Raw genomic sequence first — 26,020 nt, forward strand, 5'->3', positions numbered from 1 at the left:
AAGCAGCAAGCTGCAGATGGAGAACTTAGTTCCGTCAGAGTTGGATGGAGCAGGAAGGAAGTTAATGGGGAAAAAGTTTTCACTTTTCAGTAGACAGAGACAAGAATTTCTCTATAATAAGACAACAGGACTTGACAGAATTTCTTGTGTTTTGAGCTTTGCATGCCTTTCTTAATAAAAGACTAAGCTCCCTTTCTCCTTCTGACAAGGTGCATTGTGCCTCAGATAAAATCCTTTTGAAGCACAACATGCACACACAGTATAATCTGACATTACTCCATGCTACAGGGAACATCTTGAACATAATTGCACCACATGGAAGTTGACTTGCTATGATAAAAAACACACAAAAAAGCCTTCACAACAAATCTGTAAACACACTTATGCTCCCAATAGCCATGATAAATCCAATTAAACAGCCAGGATTTGTGCTACAAACTGACACTAAAGGAATTAATGCAGTTTCTATGGCAGGGAATATACCAGCTTTAAGCAAGAAACCACAGTTCCTAGCTGCCTGAAGTTCACAATTTTGTAGTCAAGCCTAACTTGAGAGGGCTGGCAGCCAAACCAACTCAAGTTCACTCGTATCCCGTCCACAGTGGTACTGCACTGTCTCACCCTCACTCTGCCTAGTCTTGGCATCTCCTTTCCTCTGCCCCAGCTATCTCCTTCAAGATGCTCTAATGCCTCTTCCAGAAGTGCTGGTAATAGGACTGAGGACATCAGAATGAGGTGTGCCTGGCTTTGTTACAAGCATCGTTTCATTTCAGGTATGACACTGACATTTGCAGAACAAAAAATACCAAAAGTCAAATATGATCCTGCAGATGCACGTGCCATGCCCCACACAATACCAGTAAGCCCAATTTCAGGGTGCCACACTACAGAGAAGCAGTCGTAAAAGCACAAGCCTTAAATGTGAAATAACTCATTTGCCAAGGTGTTGTTCGATTTCCCCACAGTTGTTAAAAAACTGATAATAACCACACTTCTAAAGCCAATTGAGCAGAAGGCCTGGTTCTAGTCTGATGTTCTGCTCCCAATACACTGAAAGCATAGAGCTACCACAGAAGAGGAATTACCTCATCCTGGAATTGAAGATTTTTTCCTGCAGTTGCCAGTACAGAACAAAGGAGGAGTGCTGCCTTTGCACTGGAAAGATCATGGTGTCTTGCAGCATCAGGGAACAAGAAACTCAGACCAGAGAACACCCATTTCTGAGGAGCATCAAGCAATGTATGGTGAGGTTTGCACAGGCTACCTGTTAGCCCTGCTGAAAACGAAGACTACCAAATTAATAACAGCACCATATCTATAGTACCATTGCTTTCCATCAGAATAATCAAAACAATTTAAATCTCATCAGTATCTCTTGTGAGGGAGGAAATTCTATTTATGAAAGCTCGGAAAAAAAGTGGCAGTGGCTGGTTCAGATGCCCACTGAAAGCTGGTCCCAGCTGCAGCACAATAATGGAAACCCTGAGTGGTGGGGGACATCTCAGCACTGGGCTCCATTTCTGAGCACCCTAATGGCACGTTAGCCATTTAGGTGAGACTTCAAAGCTTAATTATCCTTCAAACAAAGGGAGTGCAGTGACCCCACGTGTTCCACCCTTCAGCTGGAAGGGGCTAAGGAACACTCTAGCCATTGCTCCAGTGCAGTCTCGCCATTGCCCTTCCCCCCCAGCTGGTAGTTTCTATGCATACAATAGGTAGCCCCTTCACAACCTTCTGATTTCCAGTATTCTTCTTCAAAGGTTCAAGGCCTCCATATTCAGTAGACATAACAATGGTCTCTCTCAAGGCTGCCATACTATGACTCACAGCAAAAGAAACTAACGTAACACCTGCCTTGAATGCACAGCTAGGAGGTAAAACCATCTACAGGAAACATTTACAGAGCAATGTATACCTACTCAGCATTGGCCAACAACTTTGAGCGTTGCAAGTTTTGGTCACTTTGAGAGTAAGAAATTTTTAAAGCATATCTAAAGCAGCTGTACCCTGTCTTTTTCCAAAATGAACATTCTTCTAAAGGCATCCCACAACCCTGCCAGGTCAGTTCAGAGAACATGAGCATCTTGGGCTGGAAGATGCTGTTGCCGACAGCGGGCATGGTGGACAGAAAGGGCAGGAGCAGAGCTGTGCCACTGGCAGCAGCGACCTGCCTGCAGAGTAGGATGTTTCTGAGCCCCTCCCAGCATGATGCCTGCAGGTGCTGCTTACCCCCCGCCCCCCACCTTTGAACACAACCATGAATGTTTTCATTCCTGTCCTTTCTGCACCCAGGTACCTGGAAAAGCCAGGATCTTCTCTCCCTACATAAGGGCTAGAGAGACATACATATGACCAAGTTAAGAAACAGACAAGTGTTAGCTGCATGACTTTAGCCTGCTGAGTTTCTTGGGGCACCCAAGCTGCCAAAGCCACACCTGTCTGGCTCACACATTGTTCGAATATTTGCAGAGCTGCTGGACACCTTGAGCAACAGTGATGAGGCTCAAGTGTTTTTTGAGTGCTTCCAGGTGTGTCTAAGTTGTTTATGACCTCCTTAGACTGCAGTGTGTTTGGCTTACAAAGCTGGCAGGGTCCCCTGGTGTGTTTAGTACTGGTAACTTCTTTGAAGCAGGGAACAGTGTTTGCCAGGTTACCAGTTCTGCGGTGTGTTACTACACTGAGGAAGCTTGCTTGGAGCTAGGAACAGCCAAAGGTCTAAATCAGCTGGTAAGTAACACCTGCCTATGGACGCTTTCCTTTGGAAATACAGTTCTGGGAATTCAGACTAGAGGTTTAATGACACAGAAGAAAAACCCCTGATACTTCCAGATTATGCTGCTTTTGAGATTAAAAGCTTTAAAAGGTTTTTTTCCAGGAGTGAAAGAAAATGTCCAAGTCAGAAACTCACTGTCTGGCTAACTTTAAACTTGGACATTGGTTCATTTAAAAATGGACAGACATAACATATCCCTTTGCTTTAATACCTGCGTTATACAGCTGGAAAGCCAAAAAAGTGCTGTGCAGTTAAAAAATCTAGCATCTCATGGAAACAAAGAGTTTTGACTTTCAAGCTGGAGTCACTCTTCTGCCTCCACCTCTCATGCTTTTTCTGCAGTAAACATATACATAGTTCAGCAGGCCTAATGCTGAGGTGAGACTGTCCAGGTCCCAGTGCCACAGGGGAGCCTGGTACTGATGCCACAACCTTTAGCAGATTTATAACCAGAATGAATGTGGCTCCACATGTCAAGAAAATGGGAGTATGATACAAGGTTGGTCATGAGTAGACAGTAGGAACCAGAGGGACCAGCCCAGCATCTACTCTAACTTTCAGAAGGAGGTATCAATCCACAGGTTGCTATGGTAAATGACACAGTACTGTGAAAGAGTCCGTCTCCCTGCGCGGCATGCCTGTCCTTCCCCAGTCTCAACTAGCCAAGAAGAAATTACAGCTCTCACTAACAGCTTACCCTGCTAATGTCATGGACAGGGCTCTCCTGCTGTTTTATGCTGCAGAGACATGCCCTACAGTCAGGAGCAGCAGGATTTTTGTACAGGCTGGGCAGCAGCCTCAGCATCAGAGGAACCCTACCAACTCCAGCAGAAGCAGAACAGCAGGGCACAGACAGGCATAGCAGGGCAGGTGCAACACTGTAAAGACCCAGGCCATGTCCCGTTGCAAGGGCATTTGGCAAGTACCTCTATTGCATTTGGCACCGGATTAGAAAATAAACCCTACTGATACTTTGAAGAGGACGCCTCTCTCCGTGCCTTGCCACCCCATTTCTTTAAGTTATTCTTTCTTATCTTAGAATAGATGACGGGTGGAAACACTTTGTGAGGAGGATGGAGCGGGGAAAAGTATTACTTTATGCTTGTTTTATTCTTTGACTCTCTTGAAGCTTCTCTGGCCACTGCCAGAGACAGGAGCCTGGACTTGTTCAACCTTTCATCTGAGTCAGCATAGCAAGTCTTTACCTTCACTTTCTGGCTGGCATGAAAGGGGAAAAAAACAGTATTTGTACTCTGCTGCAGTCACTGTCACGAAAATCCCGTTGTTGTCAGCAAGAGTTAATAAGAATGCCGGGAAAGGCTGAAATGACTGCAGCGGGGAATATTTGTAAAGATCTATTTGGGGCACATCCTGCATTCCTCAAGTGCCTGCAGGAGCGGCTGTGACTAGCAGGGGCAAAATGACTGTACATCCTGGCTCTCCCTACCTAGATGTTCACACATGCACCAAGTATCTCCTGTTTATTGGTATTTTACAAAACAGAGCCCGTTAAGCAGATTACCTTGTTTTAGGGAAAGATGCTGGAAAGCTGCCAATGGGTAGTGTACAATGTAAATCCATTAATCATGCAAAGCCACTGCCATATCTTTACTTAATCATTCAATAGCACTTATTTCTTAGTCTCTCCCATGTTTATATTCAGATAGGAAAAATGCAGCAGTGAAAAAATTCTGGGTTGCTAAGGAAAAAAAGTTGGTAAGCAGCTTCTCTGGAGATGCATAGGAACTTTATACTGATGTAGCACTGTGTCTGAAAGCAGGAAAAGCAGAAATTTAAAAACACTGGGTGTGCTGGGAAGGAAGGGGGTACATGCCAAGCTGGCATACTTTGCTGATAACAGGAATTGCACGCCAGTGGATTTCACATGGGTGTGGGGTGAAGGGGTACAGCAGTGCATGGGTAAGCAATGGCAGGCTGTGAAAAGAAATGGTCAGCAACCCAGACCAGCCAGGCTCTGGGAAAGCAAGGACAAGTTTCAGGTAGTTTGGAAGTGCTTAGTTATGGGTGTGCTAACAGCAACCAGCCTGAGCTGGACCAGCCAGAGCACACACAGAGGATGCAGCAAGGCACCCAAAAACTTCATGGGTCAAAAGGCACCAGAGAGCCACAGGCTACCTTTGTGTTGTACCTGAGAGCTGTAAGAGGCGCTGTCCTTCCTGGGCCTTCACACCAATAGGGTAGCTTAGGCTGCCCTGTCTTTCTCACTGTTTACTTGCTTAAAGCCAGCAACAATAATTTCAAACTCAAGCAGGGCTGGCCCTGCTGTGGTGCCCGGGCTCCCCTAGGCAGCATGCAGGGCAATGCCCGCACCCTGTGGCGCTAAGGCAGCAGGTCCCTTGAATTCCCCTGTCCTCCATATCTTTGTTAAGGCAGGCTACCGCCTCTCTTTAAATCTCACGTGAAGCTTCACAAGAAGGTTTCCACAAAACAACTGGCTATTAACAATTAATCTACTCAAGCTCAGAACATCAATATAAAGAGCTAGGTTTTGAGCCATTTTAACCCTGTGGGGCTGCGGACAGGCCCGGTTCAGAAGAGGTGCCTACCAAACATGCACCTGGCTGATCAAAAGTCCTCAATTTTCCCCAACCAGTGTAATGGCACACCAGCAGCTGCAACTGCGTTCATGCAGAAGTGTGATTACAAAGTAATTGAAAGACATTATCAGAATCTTCTTAATACAAAACAGCATCCCTTAACCTAAAAGAGCTTGACAGTCTTCTCTGACAATACAGAGATTAATCATGAAGGTAGCTGAGCACATCAGGGCTAAAATTTCATTTCAAGAACCATTGGAAAGAGAGTAATTCTTTTCACATTTAACACTGCCAGCAATTCATTTTTCCAGGAGTGCTTCAGCAAATCCCAGAACAACTACTGGAGGTTACTGTGTAAAGGTAGTAACAACAGTTAATATGAAGGTAAAGCTGAAAGCACAAGACAGATACACACATGCTTATCCATAAATAAGACATTGTTCCCATGGCCTCTTTACAAAACTGTATCACCTCCTGTGGCTTCTCATAGCAGACACAGGGGCTGAGTCTATCCGTTCGTTTTCTTTCCTTCCCAGGCTCCCAACACTTGTTTTTTGAATCAGATATGGAATGATGTTTTAAAATTCACGTGGGTAAGTCCCCTGTTTCTCCACAGGAGGGACACAACAAGACAACTGGTCCTGCAAAGTGATGACCCGCCTGTCTCTCAGCGGTGAGGGCTGTTCAGCTGCCAGTGGAATCCCGGGTACGTGTCTGAGACTATCAGTTGGGATGGCAACATTAGTGATAGGGCTTGGCTTTTGTGATGTGGTTATTTGCCAAATTAAGACCAGGCCAGGATCACCGTGTTTGTTTACTACAGACCATCTATAATCAAAAGAAAGTAATAGAGTTTGGTAACTACTAAGCTGAACCACATATAAACTAGCGGCCTAAGAGCTGAAAGCGCTAATTTCTGAGCCAGCACATACAAGCAGATGCTATTTTCTAGCATCTCTGTCACCAGCCTAGTTTACTCTTCACGGATCTTTTCAGAGGGAACGTCCTTCCCCACCACACTGACATAGATACGGGCTCACTTGCAGCAGTACCACCACCTGCCTGTCCTACATCCAGCAAAAGCCTCTCGTAGGAGAGTGTATTTTATTCTAGGATTTTATTAGTAAGCAAATAACCAACTGTAAATATGCTTTTTCTTTCCACCATGCTAGATGTTATAAAAGAATACTGGCTCCTTTCACACTGTTTGCTCTGCCATGGAGCCTCCTCACAATTTTGGGACCTTTCCCCGTGGATAAATCCATGTAAGGTAACCACCAGGCAGACTCACAGCGGCTCTTAGGCTGCATCAATGCTCCTTTAGATAAGTAACAAGATCCCTTATGCTTAAAAGTGTGGGCTAAGAAGCCCTTGAAAAAGTCTGTAATATATTGATTAGGCAAGTTAAATATAATAAATAAGAGCTTGTGGTCAAAAAAATTAATACTGCCTCTCTATTGCAGATTCAAAGAGAAGGAGGAATCCAGTCAGATTTGTATCACTGCTTCCTTGCTATATAAATAGCTACAATTGGCATGCTAAAAATAAAGCAGATAAATATTTAAGGCCCACTGCTACTTAACTTACTCTTGTGCTTACTTACTTACTGCTTACTGTTGTGTAAATCAGGAATCGTATCAATGAGAACAATGAATTTACACCAGAATACTTTGCTGAAGTCAGAGGGAGGAACTGAGTTACCAGCAATTGCAGACAAGTCCTCCCATGAGCACTAACCATCAGCTGACTGAGCTTTCCTTCCTGCTGACCTACAGGTCCCCTTGACAGCGATGGGAAAATGAGTGCAGGGTTAAATACCAAGAAAGCTGTGTAAATCTGAAGCCATAGAAGAACAAAAAAAAGCTGCTTTACTCAGAGGCATTTTCCTAAAATCATTCAGATTGCACCCATCACAGACACACCTGACCCCCACCAGTGATGCAATGAGAAAATGTATTATGGCAGATAGATTTTCAAAAGCACGGACAGCTAGAATAAGTATCTTGCACTTAGATTAAATAGGGAAAAGGTTTAGAGAAAAAAAACAGCACAAGAAAAAAATACAGTTCTTTTGCCTAATCCATAAGCTAGGGCACAGGTAACATTTAAAACATTTATTTCTCTTGTTAATTTTTAAGCTTAGCCTGAACAAAGGACTGCAAAAAGATATCTACTACCTAGAACAGCTTAGGAGAAACAAATACTCTGAATAGAGCAGTATCTAGCTCAGCATCTATACATGTCAAATAAAATAGCAATTACCATAAAACTACTGTAAAAATAAGTAGCTATACTTTTCTTTCATAGATCATTTTTCTCCCCCCAAAATAACTCAGTATTTTGCCTGTGAAATACTTCAGACTAATGGACTCTTGAAAAAACAGTTGGAGATGAACAAAATAGTCTCAAATGGCTCTTCTGTCTAATTTTAACTCTAAGAAACCATTTTACATCAAATAAAAAGACAACATAATGTACCTGATAATAAATCACATTATTTGTGAGGGCACTTTAGGAACACGAATTATTTGTATTACTGGAATAAACATTCAACGGAATCCACCAAAGCATGTGAAACCATTTGAAGGGAAATACAGTAGTTCTCCATCCTGAATAAACCAAGGCAAAAAAAAAAACCCAAACCAAAACAAACCGTGCTTAAGCACATACAGGTATTTTGTTATTGTGATTACGTGGGAAAACTTAAGATACAAAGACTGCCTGTTTTGTTATTTTTTTCTTGCTTTTCCAGGAAACCAAATATTAAGTACCTGGCGTACAAACCTCCTCCAGCAGTTGATCCCACTTCCTTTGACGTTCACCTCCTACAAATGACACAATCCAACACCCACACACCAGCTCGAAGAAAGCAAGAATGCCGTGGCTTTAACAAGCCCCATCCACTTGGGACTGGCCAAAGAAAGATAAAACACCCTGTAACTCTGCAAACAAATTATACACATTGCTGATGTAAAGAGGGGGGAAGGGACAGAAAAGGGGAAAAAAAAAATCAGAGGAAGCACTCTCAATCATCTAGAACACATATTGAGATTCTAACAGGATACCTAGAATTTAAAAACCTCTATTAGCTCTAGTTATAAAATAAACAGTAGGCTGCAACTGGGTAATGACATCAGCTCACAGGGCAGGAACTAGGACCCCAAGTGCTTTGTCCCCAGCTTGGGCATGCAAATGCTATGGGGGCAAAAGGCTGTCTCCAACAGCACCAAGGCCCAAAGCAGGAGAGGCTTTGAGGAGCACAGAGGACCACCCCATCAGTAGCTTACACAGGTATAGCCGATTTCTATGGCTGCACAGGCCAAATAAATCATCAGAAGTGAGTAGCTGGGGTCTTTCTGGAAGAAAAAGGATTTAGTACTACAGCTAATGTTGCAGTCAGCTTTTTAAGCAGCTAGGTAAGGGTATTGAGGATTATATTAAGAAGTGTTTTAGGGGCCAGAGTGTATTGGGTGGCCTAACCCAGAGCTCCAAATGCCTGCAAGAGAAGCACATACTGGGGACATGGCTCTGCACTGCTCACCTACCACCTTTCCAGTTCCTGAAGTGGCAATTTGTTGAAACCATAGCACCTGAGAGCCCTGCATGCTGCATCCCAGGAATGTGAGCTGTTCCCAGCACTGCCAGCATCACCGCCTGCCACAGCCAGATCTTCCCCCAAGCTCTCCCAGCCAAAAGCTGGTCTCAACTCTCCTCAGCTTATGAGACCTGGGAATGGCAGAGCTTCCACAAGCTGAGTTGCTTCCACAAATGACCTCCCCCTTCTTCCCCCATTTTGAATTAGATTTGTGAGCAAACAGTTAAAAATACCACCTTTAAGCTCAGAACCCAAGCTTTGGCCTAAGCAACACCACCATTAGGAAGTCGAAGAATCAAATGGGAAGCCAAGAAAACTACGCATAATTACTCAGAGCCACCCTGGAAGGAGGGCTGTAGCAAAAGCACTGAGTCTCTTTTATTAAGGATTTCTTACTGTGGTGGAATACTGCCTAATAGCTGCTGTATTCTGCTTGAGCGAGTACATTCTCCTTGGAAATCAAGCAAAGGTTTCTAATTGTTTTTGACAGAGTGTGGTCCCCTAAAGCTACATTTTCCATCTGATTCATGCTGACTGACTGTAACCCTACGACAGTTATTGAAAGTTAATTAGCAGTGAAGTGCAAAGAGCTCTAGGAATGAAAATACAAGTGAGAACTGAATGTGGAGTGTCTCCTTTTCCAGCAAAAATACTGTCAAGAAGGTTAACATAACAGAAAAAATTATTGCAAATTGAAAATATGAAAGGGATTCCTCTAATAACTTGGCTATGATTGTCCCTTGGTGCTTAAACAGACAAATGAGAGGTAACATATTTCAAACGGTTTATTAGGGAAGTGGGTAAGCACAAAATCCAGCATTTCTTTCTTCACCACATTTGCTAGAGAAAGCGCATGAAAAGTTATATAAAGACAACACCCAAATTGCATAAAGACAAATAAAGATACAAATCAATAGCTGCTTCCTTTGGAGACTGAAGTTTGTCAGATGTTGCACACGCTATCAAATCCCAACTATTTTTGCCCTTGTTCTCCACTTCCTCAGTACTTGCAAGGAATAATCCACAGTTACGTGTGAGCCCAGCCAGCGCAGAGCGGGTGTAGGAGGCAAGGCGAGGAGAGCCACAGCCCCGCACCGCCCACTCCCCGCAGATGTAAGCGTCGAGACAAGGTGCGAGGCAGTGGGCAGCCCCCTTCAGGTGTTAAAAAAGCCCATCCTGGCATCCTGGGAATTGGATCCAGCCCTATACAATCAAAAATAAACCCAAAAGCAATCTTGAAGCAGAGAAACGGCATAGTTTTAAGAACAAGGAAGAGAACGCATTGTAGAAAAGCATGTAGGTTGGAAAGGCCAAATGTAGGGCTTAGTACAAAAACAAGACATTGGTGATGCCAGAATGCCTTGGAAAAATTATGTTTATTGATTTTCATAGAATAGGAAAAAAGCTCCAGCCCTTTCCACCCCTGACTGCTGACAGTGACTCACAAGCGATCGAAAACAACTGCAGTGAGCAAACGAGGACTGGGCTGAGCTGGACCCTGCTCACGTCTTCACAGCACTGATGGAGGAACTGTGTGTCCTGCTCCAGGCTTTTCTTGCCGCTGCCTAGGAAATACAGAAAAGCTGTGGATGTTCACCTCCATCAAAGCATCTCATAACATTTCATCCAGGGAATTCCTCTAGGTGGGCAGAGGGTCTGATTAACGCACTGGTGACCTGACTTGTCCTTTCCCTCCGGCACCGGGAACAGGAACAGAATTAGGAGGCAAATATTAACCTTCCTCTGTTCAGCTGGGGTGTCTGCCTTGGCCGAGGTTTGGGAAGCATTGCAAGCTGCTCACGCAAACCTGTTTCAGGACCAATTTGTACCCTGACTGTGTAAGTCCAGTCAACGTTTTTGAGACCACAATTCAAGGAAACGCTTTTGCTGAACTGTTATATTCATAGGATTTTCCCTTTTCTTTCCAAGCGCGCACTCTTAACCCCACCGAAGTCCTAAAACACCAGTGAGGAAACCAAAGGTAGTCCGTAACGCGCCCCAGGAGGTGCCTCCTGAGAGGGGGGCCGGCTCCCCACACAAGTGTTCGGTATAAGGCGGGGTGAGCCTCCCGCCCAGGGCCGGTCCCCCCGAGCCGCCCGCCGGCCGAGCGGGCCGAGGGGCGACGGGGGGGCGCGGGGCCACCCCGCACCGCCCCTTCCCCGTGCCGCGGCCCGCCCTCGCCGACTCCGTCAGGGGCGAGGCCGGTGCCGGCAGCCGCCACATGAGTCCGGCGCGGCCGCCCCGCCGCTGGCAGCGGCCTCGGCCCCGGCCGGGGCCGCTGCTCCTCCTCCTTCTCCTCCTCCTCCTGCCGGGGGCAGCCGGGGGCAGCGGGCAGGCGCCGTCAGCAGGTACTGGCCTTTCCCTCCCGCTCCGGGGCGGGAGGCGGCGGCCTCCGTGGCGGGGTGGGTCCCCTTCCCCTGTCCGGGGCGGGGGTTCCTTACCCCGTCCCTCTGAGAACAGGGAGCGGCGGGACACGCTCTCCCCCCTGTCGGCCTCCCTCGCCCCCGGTGCAGCGCGACCCGCTGCCTCCTGCGGCTGCCCAAAATGGCGCTACCCTGAGGCGAGGCCGGGGTGGCTGCCGCCTTCCCGCCCGCTCCGGCCGAGAGCTAAAGGCGTTTCCGGGGCCAGGCCTGTCCCTGCGGCGCTTTGATGGTTTCTGCTGCTTGTCCCTATCTCGGTTCAGTTTCCAGTAGAGTATTTTGCGTGGTGCCCGGCGGGACAGGCAGACATAGGCGCTGAGGACCGGCCTGGAGAGCTTCCACGAACAAAGCGGCAGCCAGTGCCTCTCTCATCCGCTTCAGTGGCAGAGATTGGAAGGCTGGGTGCCACTGGCGTGGCAGACTGGCCTGGAGCATATACTACTCCCTCTGGCTTTCTCATTAGCTTGGTTCAGGAGAATTGGGTGCAGGACAGATCTTTTATTAACAAGGGCAGCCAAAACCCTAAAGGTTATTCTCTGTTGTAGTAGTGACACGTAACTCAAGAAACTGCTGCCGCCCTTTCCTTGATGCTCCTGAGTCTTGGGCATCCTCCAAGTTCAGCAGCAGATGCTGAGTCTTTCCACTGCTTGCAATCTCAAAACTTGAGAGTTGCCCTCTGTGTGTGTCCTCACGGTAGCTACAATCCTCCTCCATCTCGTGTTTACCTGTTTGGGAGCATCTTTCTTTTCGGAACATGATTGTTTCATTGTATGGAGCAGTTTTTTTCAAGAAAATGCCTTAAGGGTATTAAGGGGGGGGGGTAGGAAGATACTTTCTAGCATTGTGTATGGAGGATGTTACTTCTAATATGAATGGATAGTTTATCTGTAGTGGCAGAAGATCCTAATGCACCCTGCAGGGAAGGTGTGGGCACTCTCGGCTGCGTTTTGACCCTGCTAGGGTATTGCCATTTCCCATCACTGGGTTATCTCAGTCTTAGCCCTGGGTAGTGCCTGGCCTCACCTCTTGCTGTGTCAGTCGGCAGCACTTTGCAGAGACAAATGAATCCTTTTGCAGCTTTCTCTGAGGACCTTTATGGAAGTGCCTGTCAAGAGGTACAGACAGCCCTTGTCTGAAGGGTTGTGCTCTGCCCCACTGGATTTGTTGTGGATGAAAATCATTTTTTCACAACAAAAATGCCCAAATTTCAAGCTTAAACCAATTTACTTTAGCAGGATCATCTGTGGACTCTTTAATTCTGGAATGACTTAAACTTACATAAGAACATCCACATAGGTATTTTTCATTGGCTTAATTAAATTGGTTAAAAAAAAATTTAGCCTAAGTTCAGCTTCCGTATAGAGACAGGTTTTTACCTGCAAACAGTATCTCCTTGTCCAGATTGAGACACTTTTGCATGTATTCATTTTGCTGTTTTGAGTGTATGACAGTGTTTTAGCAGTTACTACTGATCTTGGCTTAGACCTACATTTTCTATTCAGTGAGCCAGATGATGCCCTCTGTTCAGATCTGTAATTATTTCCTTTATTCTTGTCTTTAATTATGTTCCTGGAACACTGCAGTAATGCACTGTAGGGTATATTTTACACATGTATAGAGATTGGAATGCATGTAATTCTTCAAAGTTTGCTCCATAAATCTTTTAGGTGCATTTCTGCTCATAAGTGCAATTTAATTCTGAAGATCGTAGGGGGTCACTAAACGTTTCAGGAGAGTTAGACTAATTAGCATCCCTAATTAAATGACTTACAGCAAGCTATCAGTGCAGTTGCCTTATTACATGTCATGGCTGCACTGTCAGGAAAATCTGTTTTGAAGAGAAGAGTTGTGTTATTTAACGTTAGAAACACTTCCGAGGGAGAGGAGTATGATTGTTGCGATCAGGAGCCATGTCATGTGCTAAGTGACTATTTTAATATGTACGCCTGTTTACCTGCTCAGACTCCCACAGTTGCATTTACCACTGGTATAAGCATCGACTCCGGTGGAGTTACACCCACTCGTGCCAGCAGTGAATTTGGCCCAGAGGCCCTATTGCAGTGCCATCAAAACACTGACATCGAAGCCAAGCTTTTAGGGATTACATTTTTTAAAAATATCACCCTAGATTAATATTCCCGCCCCCCAAAGGTGTTGCAGTTTACTCTGGAGCCTAAGTGACTTGATGAGAAGTCTAATTTGAATTTTCATCTAAATCACATCGAACATGCTACTCTGCAGCATAGTTTGTACATTTGTTTATCTGCAAATTGCTTGTGATCCCCTCAGCATGTACAACGATTAAATGGAGGAAAATGATACATTTGTATTTGATACCTGCTTAAAATTAACTTTTCTGCTCCCCCAGGTAGAAACTGTAGCTTTTTGCAGGAAATGGATGTCATCCAGAAACAGGATGAAAACTGTTATTGCTATGTGCAAAACAGAACCGTTCACTTACAGTACATTTGGTCAACTCTTCAGGTAAGAGACCATTTTGGAAATCATTCAGATATGCAATACATTTCACATGAACTTTTGCCAGCAAAGTGTACGATCAGTTAGCAAGATCAAAGCAGTATCTCTGTGTCATCAGTAATTTGAACAGCATGTAGGTAGGACCATATAAAAACGCAGCACTGTGATCCTCCACTTCGGATGCAGTTAGGTTTTATCTCCCTGTATTAGAAGGATGTCAGCCAGGCTTAGAGTATGATGCCGCACAAACATTAACTTAGCGTTGTGTGTTATTCTGTTGCACACCTTTTCTACTGATAGGCCACTGTTAACCTCTGCAACAAATATTTTTGCTTGTCACCAAAGGCCTTTATAAAACTAAATTGGAGGATAAAATGCAGTTCTGTGATTTGCTCGCTGTAGCATACCAGGCCACAAGTGTAGGAACCAAAGGTGTATTAAACTGTGACTAATGAGAAAAGGAGCAGTAGCAGTGTGTTTCTGTTTTTCTGAGTAATAGAGGGCCGTCTTATGAGAAACATGTTTAGAGATTAGCTCGAAACAATATAAAAATCTCTTTAACAGTGGAAGCATTAATAGCTAAAGGAACAAGCTGACTATCTGTTGACTATCTGTGTGGTTCTTTCCCACCCCCCCCCGGGAAGTATGTCTCAAGAAAAGTGAAGGAAACATTTTCACTTCATTGCTGTTGGAGGAATTTGCTCTCAGATACAAGTAGCACATCTGTTTGTCTGTTTCCAGGACCATTTTCCTTAGGAACATGCTGCAGATGTTTCTATGAATGTTAGCAGACTTCAGGTGGTGAAACCCTCCAGCAGTCAGACAAGCTTTCCTGGAGTAAATGTTTAAAAGCAGGAAGTTCAGATTTTCCCCACAACAAATTGCTTGCTGACGTGTTGTCTTTTCTCCCAGTAAAAGCCTGTTTTATTCCCTGTTGCATCACTTTTTTGTAGATGGGTCTTTGTTGTCTAATAGGCCCTAACCAAGAGCTCACAATGAATCACAATCTTCAGGAAGATCATCCCATCTCAGAAGATCAATGAGACTTTTTACTAGTTTGGTGGGGAAGGATGCTAGGAACTAGCAAGAAACCCTAAAATACTCAACAGGAACGTGCTTATATTTAAATTTCTGGTTCTGTTATTTTTAATTTTCCTTATCCTGTTTCTGTTGCTAACATGAAAATGGCATTATTAACTACAAGAAAAGCAAGTCCAGTTTCTTACAGTTCAGAAGGGGAATGGGGAAGCATATGACACCCACAAAATAAACTGTGGGTAGTCAAATATTGATGGTTTTGTTAGAAATTTGTGAGTGGGTGAGCGTCGTGGTAAAACCAAACCCACTGAGCTTTTGGATGGATTGAGAGGCCCCTCAATAGAACTTACCGAATGTTGAGTTCTCTGAATCACCTTGTAAGGCCTAAACAATTAAATACTTGCATAATATTAATAACCAATATGAAACAACTAAGAATTGCACTAGCATTTTATTCTCGAGCTCTCTATACTGATTCTGATTATCACACGTATGGCTTATATGCTGTGTAGTTCAGAAAAACAAAAAACCCCAGTGATTCTGAGCTACTTGTCTGCGTATTCTGTTGTTTGTTTTTAGGTAACAGTTAACAGCAGAGAAATGTTCAGGTTTGAGCCAATTTCAGAAAAAAGCAACTGTCGTAATTCAGAAACTGTTTTTGAGTTTGCTGCATGTGCTATTCAAATCCTCCGGAAACCAGAGACATCTACAGTAACTTTCATAAGCATAAAACAATATGGAGAGGATATTTGTTTCAACATACAGCCCTTTAAAAACGAACCGTACACTGTGAGTGTGAAACGAGAAAGTAAGTAAAGAAGCTTTCAGTTTAGATTACAGACAGATTGGTATTGCCAGGGTTACTGAACATACCGTCTCTTCTGTAAGAAGCTTGGGACTTTTCTGTTGGTATTTTATATCATCAACATTTCAGATTGAATCAGTCTAAAGTCCATTTCTATTTTTCCCCCTTTTTTTAGTGCTAGATGGAAAACTCTTGCTTTTGTTTGTAGCTGGAATTTTTCTGTACCATTTTGCAAACAGCCTGAGCAGGTGAGTACTGGCTGCTGGTTTTTGACCTTCTTTCCCAAAGCCTGTGCATCTTTGGTCTGTTTTCTAAACTAATGAGGTGGTTCTTTGGAAAGTGAAATAAGGAAACTGAACATATATTTAAAACTTCTTCGTAACATTTGTGTTTGGACAGATTGTGACCTATCTTGGAGTGCTGCACTCTATGAGCTGTGGTAGGGTTCTCGTATCCAAGCTTCCTGCACTGGGTGACACCAAGACAATCCTCAGCGAGCAACCATATAGATTCAGAAAAATTCTCTCTCCCTTTCGTACACCAGTGAGGTTAGCTGAATTGTAAATAATGCTGCAGGTATTATGAATGATGCCTTCCTGCAGCGAGAAATGCTTAGGATGAGGTCATCTGGGTCCTTGTCTGCCTCCACATTTGCCCATTGTTCTTTTGGTGCACATTTTGTATAGCATGTAAGGGAGGATACTTACTGTTGTAGCAAAACGTGTCCCATGACTTCAAAGCAAAATGAGTCTCAAATTAATTGTCAGGAGGCACCTCGAAAACAAGCAGAGCAGCAACAGGTTTTATAGAGTTAACTCCGAATTAAAAAGTCGGACTTTATAAATGTATAAGCTTAGGAAAAAAACTAGTGGGTTTGTGGAGGACTTCTTACATTTTAAATTAAAAACATAAAACTCTTGCAGTACAGACCCATATCTATACATAGAAGAAAGTGAAATTACTAGAAACTAGAAGGTCAGTCAGAACTAGTGTGAGCTTTAAAAATATCCAACACAGTCTCCTAGCCTGTAACAATTCCAGTGACCTTAAGTATCTGTTGGGAATTTTTCCTTACACTGATTTAATATATAACTGGACCTGCTAATTATGTAACTACAACTCTAACTTATAGCTGTGTTAAGTTCTTACTGAAGATCGCTACTGTTTTTACAAATGTTGGCATCTTAACCGATTACAAATTATACTTCTCACCGTATTCTCTCTTGCTCTCTTACAGGAGTACCAAGTTCTTTTACCTTTCTGGAATAATACTGGGTGTTCTTGCTCTACTAGTCTTTGTCCTGTTGACACTTAAAAGGTTTATTCCAAGGGTAAATCTACATTTATAAAACAAAATAATAATAATCAACATCATAATATAGGAAGTGAAGAGTACAGAGCCAGATTCTGATCTTGCTCTGTTTTTGTGGCCAGGTAACTCCACTGAAATGCCTGCAGGGTTGGTTGCATCAAGTAAATATAATTGGGTGAGAATCAAGTTCCAGTTAGCTTGCTCCTGAGTCTAAAGTAAACGGGAGATTGTTGATGTACAAGAAGAGTTTATTCTGAAACAAATTATTTTTATTGGACTAGAGCTAAGCTTAATTTTGAACCTATGAATCAATCTAAATCAAAATGTAGTTTTAGTCGCAACTGGAACAGATTCTCTTCTATTCACTGGGGACAATTCATTGCAAGGCAGATTTGGATTTTTCCTGTACTTTTACAAAGTCTGTGCATTTGCACAATATTGCTGAGATATGTTAACTGGAAATACACTGCAGTAGGCTCAGGCCATGACATTGGGATGTGATGCACAAACACGGAGATGCAGTTGCTCCGCTTAGAATTGATGTTGTTTAGTTGTAGCGTGCAGAGTACTGTACAGTGGAAGTCTAACATAGCTCATAAGCCCTGTAGATCTACAGAATATCACATCTGGTTTTACCTGATTCTGACTTGAAATTTTTTGATTTTTTAAGTTTTTTAAAAATTTTTTCTCCCCCTCTCATTTCCAGCACAGTACCTTCTGGATCTTAATGAGTGGCTGCTGGATGTCCTCCCTCTATTTTATTTACTGCTTCAAAGAGAATATGCAGTGGTTGTGGTCTGAACACAGAAACTACTTGTTGGGTAAGAAAATTATCAAAAGTGTACTGCAGATTTTGGTTTAATTTAGTGGTTAGATGAATACCTGCCAATAAAAAACCAAAATCAAGTGATTCATTTGTGGAGTACTTTTCTTCTCCTGAGCCGTAGATGTTGGAATGTTCCAAAGGTTCATAATCCACTCAAATGAGCATTTACTCATATCGTATCATTAAACAGGGAGTTTGATTTAATGGGCCAGTAGGAGCTTTAAGAGCAGATTTTGCCTATACTATTTGTTTATTGATTTGCCATTACATACTTGCCCTGTAACAGCGAAAGGGCAGCTGTGCTGGTTTGCATTTTGCTAGATCTGGGAACTGGATGTATAAATTGCTAACTGGATGTGCTGCAGGGGCTGACAAATCTATTGATCTGGTATCTGCCTCAACACTCTTGCACAGAGATAATTCATGGGCAGCTCACAGCATTAGCCTGAAGGCTGTTCACAGATCACCTTGTGAACTCTTTGCACACTTTTGAAATATAAAGCACATACAAAACACCATGCATGTGTCTATAAGACAACACAAGGCCAACTTCACATCAGTTGCAAGCTTTGTGAACCAAACTACTGAAGTTTATATGGGTAGTTTGCATCTTTTTCTCCATGTCCTCCTTTTCTGTTTCTACAGGGTATTTTCTGGCTGTTGGAATTATCAGCTTTGCCACTTGCTATCAGCACGGACCGCTTACTGCTGAACTGAGCGTAACCTTGTTCATGTGGACCCTACAGTTAACAGCCTTTGTCTTGATTTATTGTGGTGTCACCATACCTCAAGTTGCGTACGCAGTAATAGCAGTCAGCCTCTGCTCAAAAGGCCTGGGTTACCCGCTTGGTGCTGCTTGTCACATAGGCAGGTTTGTATGTATTTGTGAATGTCCAAGTCCCTATGTCACCAGGAAATACTGGAGGCTGATAATGAAAACACCCTTACATTTCAGTAATGATTCATAAATTTGCAGTGCTGGTTCATATTTTTACCAAATGTAAAGCTGCAGTAGAAAAGGTTTAAATCCCTGAGACTCAGGAATTTAGTTATTTTCCATTTGGAAGTTTTAAGCACGAGTTTTGTCCTATGGAGAACAGAGAAAAGTGACTGTGCTTTTAAGTCCAAATGTAGCACCTTCTAGTCTGCAGCATATGGTAACCAAAACATTTCTGTTTGGTTGATTGATTAGACTGCAGCAACAGTGCCTTGGTTTCATGTGTAGCAAGAGAATCTGCAGGTAACTTGTACTGAATCTTAGGGGATAAAACAGCATACTATCACCTAGGAAGCAGATGTTAAAAAGTGACAGTCCTTGTTGGTTAGTGTAGAGTTCAGAGACTAAAAACCTGCGTCCACAAAAAATAATCGTTTCTACTCATTTTAGTTTTCCAAGGTTATTATCCTAGATGTACATGTCTACCTTTAATCTGTGGAAACAATCTGTTATCACTGTGGAGGCATTCCCCGGTACTCCCAGAGCCCCATTTATATTGTGGCATTTGGAAAGGGAACTGCTTGCATATGTAGACCTTAGTTTGCTAAGTATTTTCATCAGCAATATGGGAACGACGTGTTTGCTCATCCTTGATTTTGAAGCATGTTGTATCACAGATACAACACTCGAAGATTCTAAAAAATCCTGCCAATTTACATCTGTTTTTTGCCTTCAGTGATGGCATTCAGATTAAGAGACTGTAGTGCAGACTGTGTTGTAGCTGTGGACTTCTGCTGAACTGCAGAGAACGAGGAAGAGGCAAAGGCTAGAACTGGCATAACCAAAAGAATCAAAACCAAGTAATTTCATTTTTAGTCTTTTACACTTTGTTTAGTTTTGAAGAACATATTACTTGCTCTGCTGTTCTTTTCAGATCTTGAAGTGTGGACTGGGTTGAAGGTTTTTTATTTTAGGCAGAGTTTATAATTTGTTGAAGACTGATTTTTGCCTGCAGCTGAGAAGCACCAGCTGTTTCAAAAGCGACATATTGGATCAGTACTTACCTGATGTAAGCAGGTTCAGCTCACTCTGAAATCTCAGATTTGGCTACAAGTTCATTCAGAACATACCTGTTTTACCGTGAAACTCTGTAGTTTTTCCTCCATGTGGACTTCTGTCTGTTTCTCACAAACTGATGCTTCTGTAAAGCCAGAAAGCACCAAAATATAGCTCTACAAATTCCTCTTAGGAGAATAAGGGTGGTGTAACTTTTTTCTGTTTCAAAACACTAAGCAGTAGCACCAAACTCAGGCTGTGATGCCAGATACATAGTTCAGAGCAGCAGATACATCAAAATACTTAAGAAGCTTGCATTATTTGTTGTTAAGATCAGTGTTGATGCCACTCAGCCAGCAGGACCTTTACCATTTGACCTAAATAAGGGCTACAGTTCATTCTTGCTTTACAAGGAAATAAGGAGGAAAGTGAATGCTGCTGGTTGGAGCAGGTGTTTTTATACAGAGCTGAAAGTTTTATGGGCATCCAGCCCTTGCTTATCTTAACTCATCACAACATTTAAATTGAAAGCAGTCGACAGAAGGGAACAGAACATGGCACACTTTCTAATTGATACCTAATTATATTATACACTGCTACGCAGCAGCTAAAAAAACATCAGATTGTAAACATTTTGGCCTCAGACTACTCAGTTTTGTAATTTAAAGCAAGATTTAAGAGAAGCGATCTAGTAAACAACATGAACAACTCATAACAGACTTAGAGCATTGCTTATCTTCAAGTTACATATGCAGACTGGGTTTTGATTCAGCCCATGTCTCTTCACAGACACATCTTGCATATTGCACCTAAAAATGGCTGAGCAAGCAGCCATCTATTTAATTCTATGAGATTTAGTCCATGCATTCACAATACGGACCTGATCCAAAGCTCATCTGAAGCTCATTAGCTATCATTCTGTGGAATTCTACAACTTTGGTTAAGACCTAGGATAAACAGGCTGGCAATCATCAGACACCTTGTCCTAAAATTTTAATGCAAGAATCCAGATTGTCCTCTTAACGGGATAGAAGTGATTAATGCATGTTAATAGCAGGTAGTAGAGAAAAAGGACGACAATAATTGTTTTCATTTCATTCTAGAAAAATTAAGAACCACTTTAAATCAAAGAAGTTAGTGTTCAGATGCCTTACTGAAGAGGAGTATCGAGAACAAGGTGAAACAGAAACTATCAGAGCTCTGGAGGAGCTACGCTCATTCTGCAGGAACCCTGACTTCCCATCATGGTTAACTGTATCCAAACTCCGGTCCCCACATAGGTAAGAAAATCTGGCCCCTCTAAAACAGGAGGTGTGTTGCACAGATGCTGGTACACAGCAGACCCAAACACTATTTCAGGTGCTGTTCCAGGTGCATTTACCTTGCATGCAGTCAGATCTGCAGGCAGCTACATCTACTTGAGTAATCCCACTAAAGATCACTGCCACACCTCTCAAGGATATTACTTGCTGGTGGAATTAAACCCCTTGTTTCTTCCTCTCTGACCATAATAAATTGCTCTGAGGGTTTGCAGATGTTCACAGCTAATTCGTGGTAATGGCAGCTTTTCCTAAAATGCACAGCCTTCCTACACTGCCTCTGCAAGCTCCTGCACAGTGGCTCAGGTGGCTGCCTAGCCAGTGAAATGCCCCTTTCTTCAGTTTTTAAGAGCAATATGCTTTTGCATTGTGTCAAATTGGGGCAGGCTGAAGATTGGTCAAATATTGCCTGCATTAAGCTCTCCAACTGCAAGCCTGGCACAGCCAAGAAATCCTATTACTTGAAGTATCAACCACTTCCAAAGACTAAGAATACAGAGGAAAAAAAAAAATCAGCGTCTGCACCTAGGAGGTACAATAGGTAGAAGAGATAGTTCAGATACAGCTTAAGTTTGTCTCTTAAGACAAATACGGGTTAGGAAGGGAAGGGTCAGATGAGTGCAGATAAATTCTGCAGAAAATACTGCAAAATATAAAATTAATCATAATAGCAGTGTTATTTCCATGAAAACTGAAACTTTGAGGTATCAGAAGCAGAGTTTCACATATTACCCAGTCACAAAAACTTGGCCCTTGCTACAGAACCAAGTATCACAATTTCAAAGGTGCCCAGTCAGCTTGGAATTTAATCAATAAAAAGTTAAAACTAGTTTCAGAACCTGCATCTCCCTTGGACGGGCACACAGCCAGCCTCCCTGGCAGGTTTTCTAGATTAACTGTTAAACTATTTCATTGTCTAAGATACTTGCATTCTGTAGCATGGTTGAGATATGCAAGAAATGAAAACTCACTGCAGTATTGCAAAACAAAATACTGCCAAATGCACAAGACAAACAGTTGGGGCACATCTTCTATCCATCACTTAGTTAATATTGTTCACTATAAAAACACAAAAAGGAGAACCAACAGAAGCCTGATTTACAGTTGTGTACCCTTCCAGCTTCCATTAAGCATCAGAAGATAGTTCAACACAAGGCAAACCTGTAAAACACAGCCAGTCCAACTCTGTTCCTCATTTAGACTAACAGTGCTTCCAAGAAGAGCGAGGTGACAACATTCATCTCACAGAAATGTTAATCTAAAATGTAAATTATTGATCAGTTTACCAGAACTCCAGAATGTAGCGCATTTCCTTTTTCTTACATTTCTCTGATGCTGTCGACACTTACCCAGGTGTCAGAACTGCCGTCTGTTTCCACACGTTTGCCAGAAACCTCCAGCTCCGTTCTCTCTCTTCAATGTAGCTGTCCACTGAAAGTAAGACTTGTGGTGCATTGGAGTGTAGGGACAGTGCTAAGTTCATGCTTTGGTCTGCCAGAGCTCCAGTTTGGCATTTACTCAGAGCAGCTGCAGAATTCCCAGGCTGCAGCTCCAAGTTCACCAAAAGCAGGAATTCTCTGGCAAGACTTCAAGACTTTAGCTCAGCTTGCCCAGAGTGTGCATGCAGCACAGAAGCAAGGTGATAGCATGGCAATGTAGGAACATGAAGTTCTCCTCATTTTTCCTTTGACTAACAATGTCAGCTTACCTGAATTCTTACAGCCTTTGTCTCAAACATGCTACAGCTTTATTTTTAGAAGCTAAGGTACCATCTATCCAACTGCACAAATGCTTATGCCAGATCACCCCACGAGCAGTGACAAGATGTGAAAATGAAGTTAGATCTTCTTGCTTAGTCACAAGACCTTGCAGATGGCCTCCAGAGGAGCAAAAGTTACTTATATAGAAAAGACTGAAAACTGAAAAGAAGATGAGGCAGGAAAACGTATCTTCAGGGTTGCTGCCATCCATTGCAATTTACTCTGTTGTTCATGACTCTCTAGCTCATGCTGCAGCTTCCCCTCATCTGTGCTGCCTGTGGGCATGTCCTTATAACATCCCTGCTTAACTGGCAGCATCCCCTGCATTTACAGTATTTTCTCCATTCCTCAGCTGATCACTTCTCCCTTTAAAAATCTGGCAGGTTTGCAGGTTTTGTTCTGGGATCTCCCCACATCTCACCTGCAGAAACAAAGGCACATGATGAGGAATATGGCATTGGGAGCTCCTTCCTGGAAGAGCAGCTCTTTGAGACAAGGGCAGAATCTGAGCAAGATGACCCAGCCAATTCCATCCATGAAGGTGATGAGGAGGATGAAGATGAAAGGCATAGACAAATTTCATTTCCATATGCTACTGAGTTGCTCTGAGCTTTGGGAAATAACAAAAAAAAAAAAAAGAGAAAGGAAGAACACATTTGTCCTAGAAAGGAAGGATACAGACTGAGAACACGCGTGATGATTTCTTGTGGTTCCTGGTGGGCAAACAAGGATTTTTTGAAAAAAATGTTTCCTGTGTCATTGTTGTTGCCTGAGTGGAGCATCAGAAGGAAACCACATGGATTGTTCAAGTGAAGAGGATTCTCATGATATTGGTACGTTAACTGGGAAAGTAAACGTTGCTTATTTCCAAAGCAGGTACTGGCAGCACCCTGTCCCACCAGGATGCCTTGTTTTTTCAAGGATACTACCTCTAGGGAACAGAGACTCTGTTTTGGCCCTCTTCATAGTGAAGTCCTCTGTGCTGAGCACTAGATGGAGGAGAAGCCATTATTAATACTCTACTGTTCCTAAGTACCCTATGCGTCAACAATTTTAATAATGCTGTTAGTATGCTGATTATTTATTGTTATCGTTAGTGAGACTTTTCAGTGCTAAGATCAGTAGAGAGTTAACACAGTTGAATGACGTTTGTTGGCTCTTCTGGCTAGGCTTGCTGTCTGTTAGCTTCATTTTGCCTCTCCACGTTTGCTTTAAGCGCCTCTTACTCTTCAGAACCCTGCCTGACTTTTCAGCCTCTGCTTATATTGTTCTGGTTTTGGTCTCTGCTCTAATTATACTGCACTTGGTTCCTTTTGTGTCTTTGTTTCTTCACATACTCTTCTTCCCTTTTCTACAGGTCCCTCTCTCCTGAACCTTTCCTCAGCCCTCTGCTTCTCCACCTCTGAGTTCTGCAGATGATTTAGGAGAGGATTTCTGTCCCCAAATGTGTTTTTCCTATTGCGTCAGTTTCGCTGCCACCTTACCTCAGACAGGGCCTGCCCTCCATTCCAGGCCTCTCAACAGCCCAGAAAAGGCAACAAAGGCTGAGGCTGTTTCAGCTGCTCGGAACTGCTCTGTCAGCAGGGCCGGAGCGATGCTGTAACCGTGTAATTGGGAGTACAGATAACCCACGTATAGCTCCGCTGCCCTTAGAGTACTTGGTAGTTCGCTGATTCAATAAAAAGTGGAAAGTAATTCCTGGCAAAATGAGGAGGGGGGGATACCTGGCTCCCACCTCCCCTTCTTCAGTCCTCTTCGGGACTTGGCATAGGAGGTGTGTGGAAAAGAAAAGAACAGAGACAGACGTTTAGACAGTCAGATGTCCTTCAGCATATGTATTACACAGTCCTAGGCTAGGGAGTAGATCACGTCCCCTCAGTTCATCCACCTGCAGAGGTAATTTCTTTCTTTTGTTCTTTAGACTATCGCTATATTCTTCTATCCTCACCTTCATGTCTCCAAACTGCAGAAAACAAAAGACCATTAATTCTGTCACTGTCTTATCTTACAAACCCACCAGTGTGGGTGGTGGGAAGCAGTTAGCTCTCCAGAAGCGCACTTCAGACCAGGATATATTTGTTTTCTAAGGGCTATCTTTGTAACATGCCCAGGGATGCAGCGTAACTTCAGCAGCGCATTCACTGTCGTGGTTTCTCATCGTCCATCGGTGGACAAGGGAGAAAATCTGTTACCTCTGACAGTGCTGGGAAGTGCTGCTGTACCACGTCCCAAGAGCTCCTCTGTATAAAACAAGACTCAGAGTTCATGCTTGAAAGCTTTATTTACAAGGTCCTTCCTCCTTTATATTCCTTCGATTTTGCTTAGTTTTAAAAGGAACTCTTCCATTTTACAGTAGAGAGACATATTCCACCCTTTTGTGCCATAAATTTATAAATACGTAAGCAGAATCTATAGCATGTTTAGCAAAGAGACGGCCTGTCAAGCAGGTGATCCAAAGTACACTCACTGGTAAGTCCACAAGAGCAAGGGAGTTCTGTTCAGGAAGGCTGCTGGCAGCAGGAGCCACCTCTAAGAGAGGCTGCTACTACCAAATTCACTGTTAGTTTGCCAGCCACACTCTGGAAGGCGGGCTTGGCTTGGGGGGTCCTGTCACTAGCAAGAAGCCGGAAGCGTTGGCTGTTGTGAAAATGGAGGAAAGCCTCATTACCTCTGATGGTTTGGAAGGCTGGAAACACCTCTGAACAGTTGTCTTGGTAGACTAAAGATTTATTTTACCTTTGCCTTTGTTGCCATCATGAAAATGAAGTACTCAAAATTACTACACATTAGTCAGAAAAGGCTACTTGAAGAGATGTCTTAAACGTTTTTCGCATGTTTTAAAGCACGCAAGTTTTTTCAGTGTACTTTGTAGCTAGCTAAGAACTCCCATCCATGTGATTTGAGGTCAAGGGGGAAAATCACATTTATCCTAGCTTAAACCCACAGTTTTGCTTGATTTCCTCTCTTTACTGAGCTAGTGATGATTATCCTTCTATAAATACATTTTATGTATTTATATACAATAGCCCAGATAATACATTATGATAATATTTTACCTATGCAATAGGTTAAATGGAAAAGCCCCCAAAAACCAGGTAATTACATTTTTCAGACACTGTCCCTTCTTATAAATTATTCGGCAC

At 43.1% G+C, this 26,020-nt stretch overlaps 1 protein-coding gene and 1 long non-coding RNA gene across 3 annotated transcripts; one reads left to right on the plus strand and one right to left on the minus strand.

Annotated features, from left to right (window-relative positions):
* Positions 1-9,696: 9,696 nt before the first annotated feature.
* LOC142057605 (uncharacterized) lies at positions 9,697-11,518 on the minus strand. The gene is made up of 3 exons (XR_012660690.1): positions 11,368-11,518; positions 10,372-10,491; positions 9,697-10,129 (listed from the first exon to the last, which is right to left on the minus strand). It is a non-coding gene; the product is annotated as an uncharacterized LOC142057605 (long non-coding RNA).
* On the plus strand, positions 11,075-23,521 carry NEMP2 (nuclear envelope integral membrane protein 2). 2 transcript variants are annotated; one of them, XM_075093936.1, is made up of 9 exons: positions 11,075-11,274; positions 13,715-13,830; positions 15,442-15,670; positions 15,843-15,915; positions 16,905-16,998; positions 17,686-17,800; positions 18,451-18,676; positions 20,902-21,078; positions 22,471-22,649. In XM_075093936.1, exons 1-9 carry the CDS (start codon positions 11,148-11,150, stop codon positions 22,550-22,552), a joined length of 1,239 nt encoding a protein of 412 aa, XP_074950037.1. In that variant the 5' UTR covers positions 11,075-11,147; the 3' UTR covers positions 22,553-22,649. The 2 variants fall into 2 exon arrangements, with proteins under 2 accessions (XP_074950037.1, XP_074950036.1); XM_075093935.1 differs by lacking the exon at positions 22,471-22,649 and adding an exon at positions 23,261-23,521 and having other exon boundaries at positions 11,078-11,274.
* The last annotated feature ends 2,499 nt before the right edge of the window (positions 23,522-26,020 follow it).

This window comes from Phalacrocorax aristotelis, chromosome 5 (genome assembly GCF_949628215.1).
Source record: "Phalacrocorax aristotelis chromosome 5, bGulAri2.1, whole genome shotgun sequence".
Classification (NCBI taxonomy): domain Eukaryota; kingdom Metazoa; phylum Chordata; class Aves; order Suliformes; family Phalacrocoracidae; genus Phalacrocorax; species Phalacrocorax aristotelis.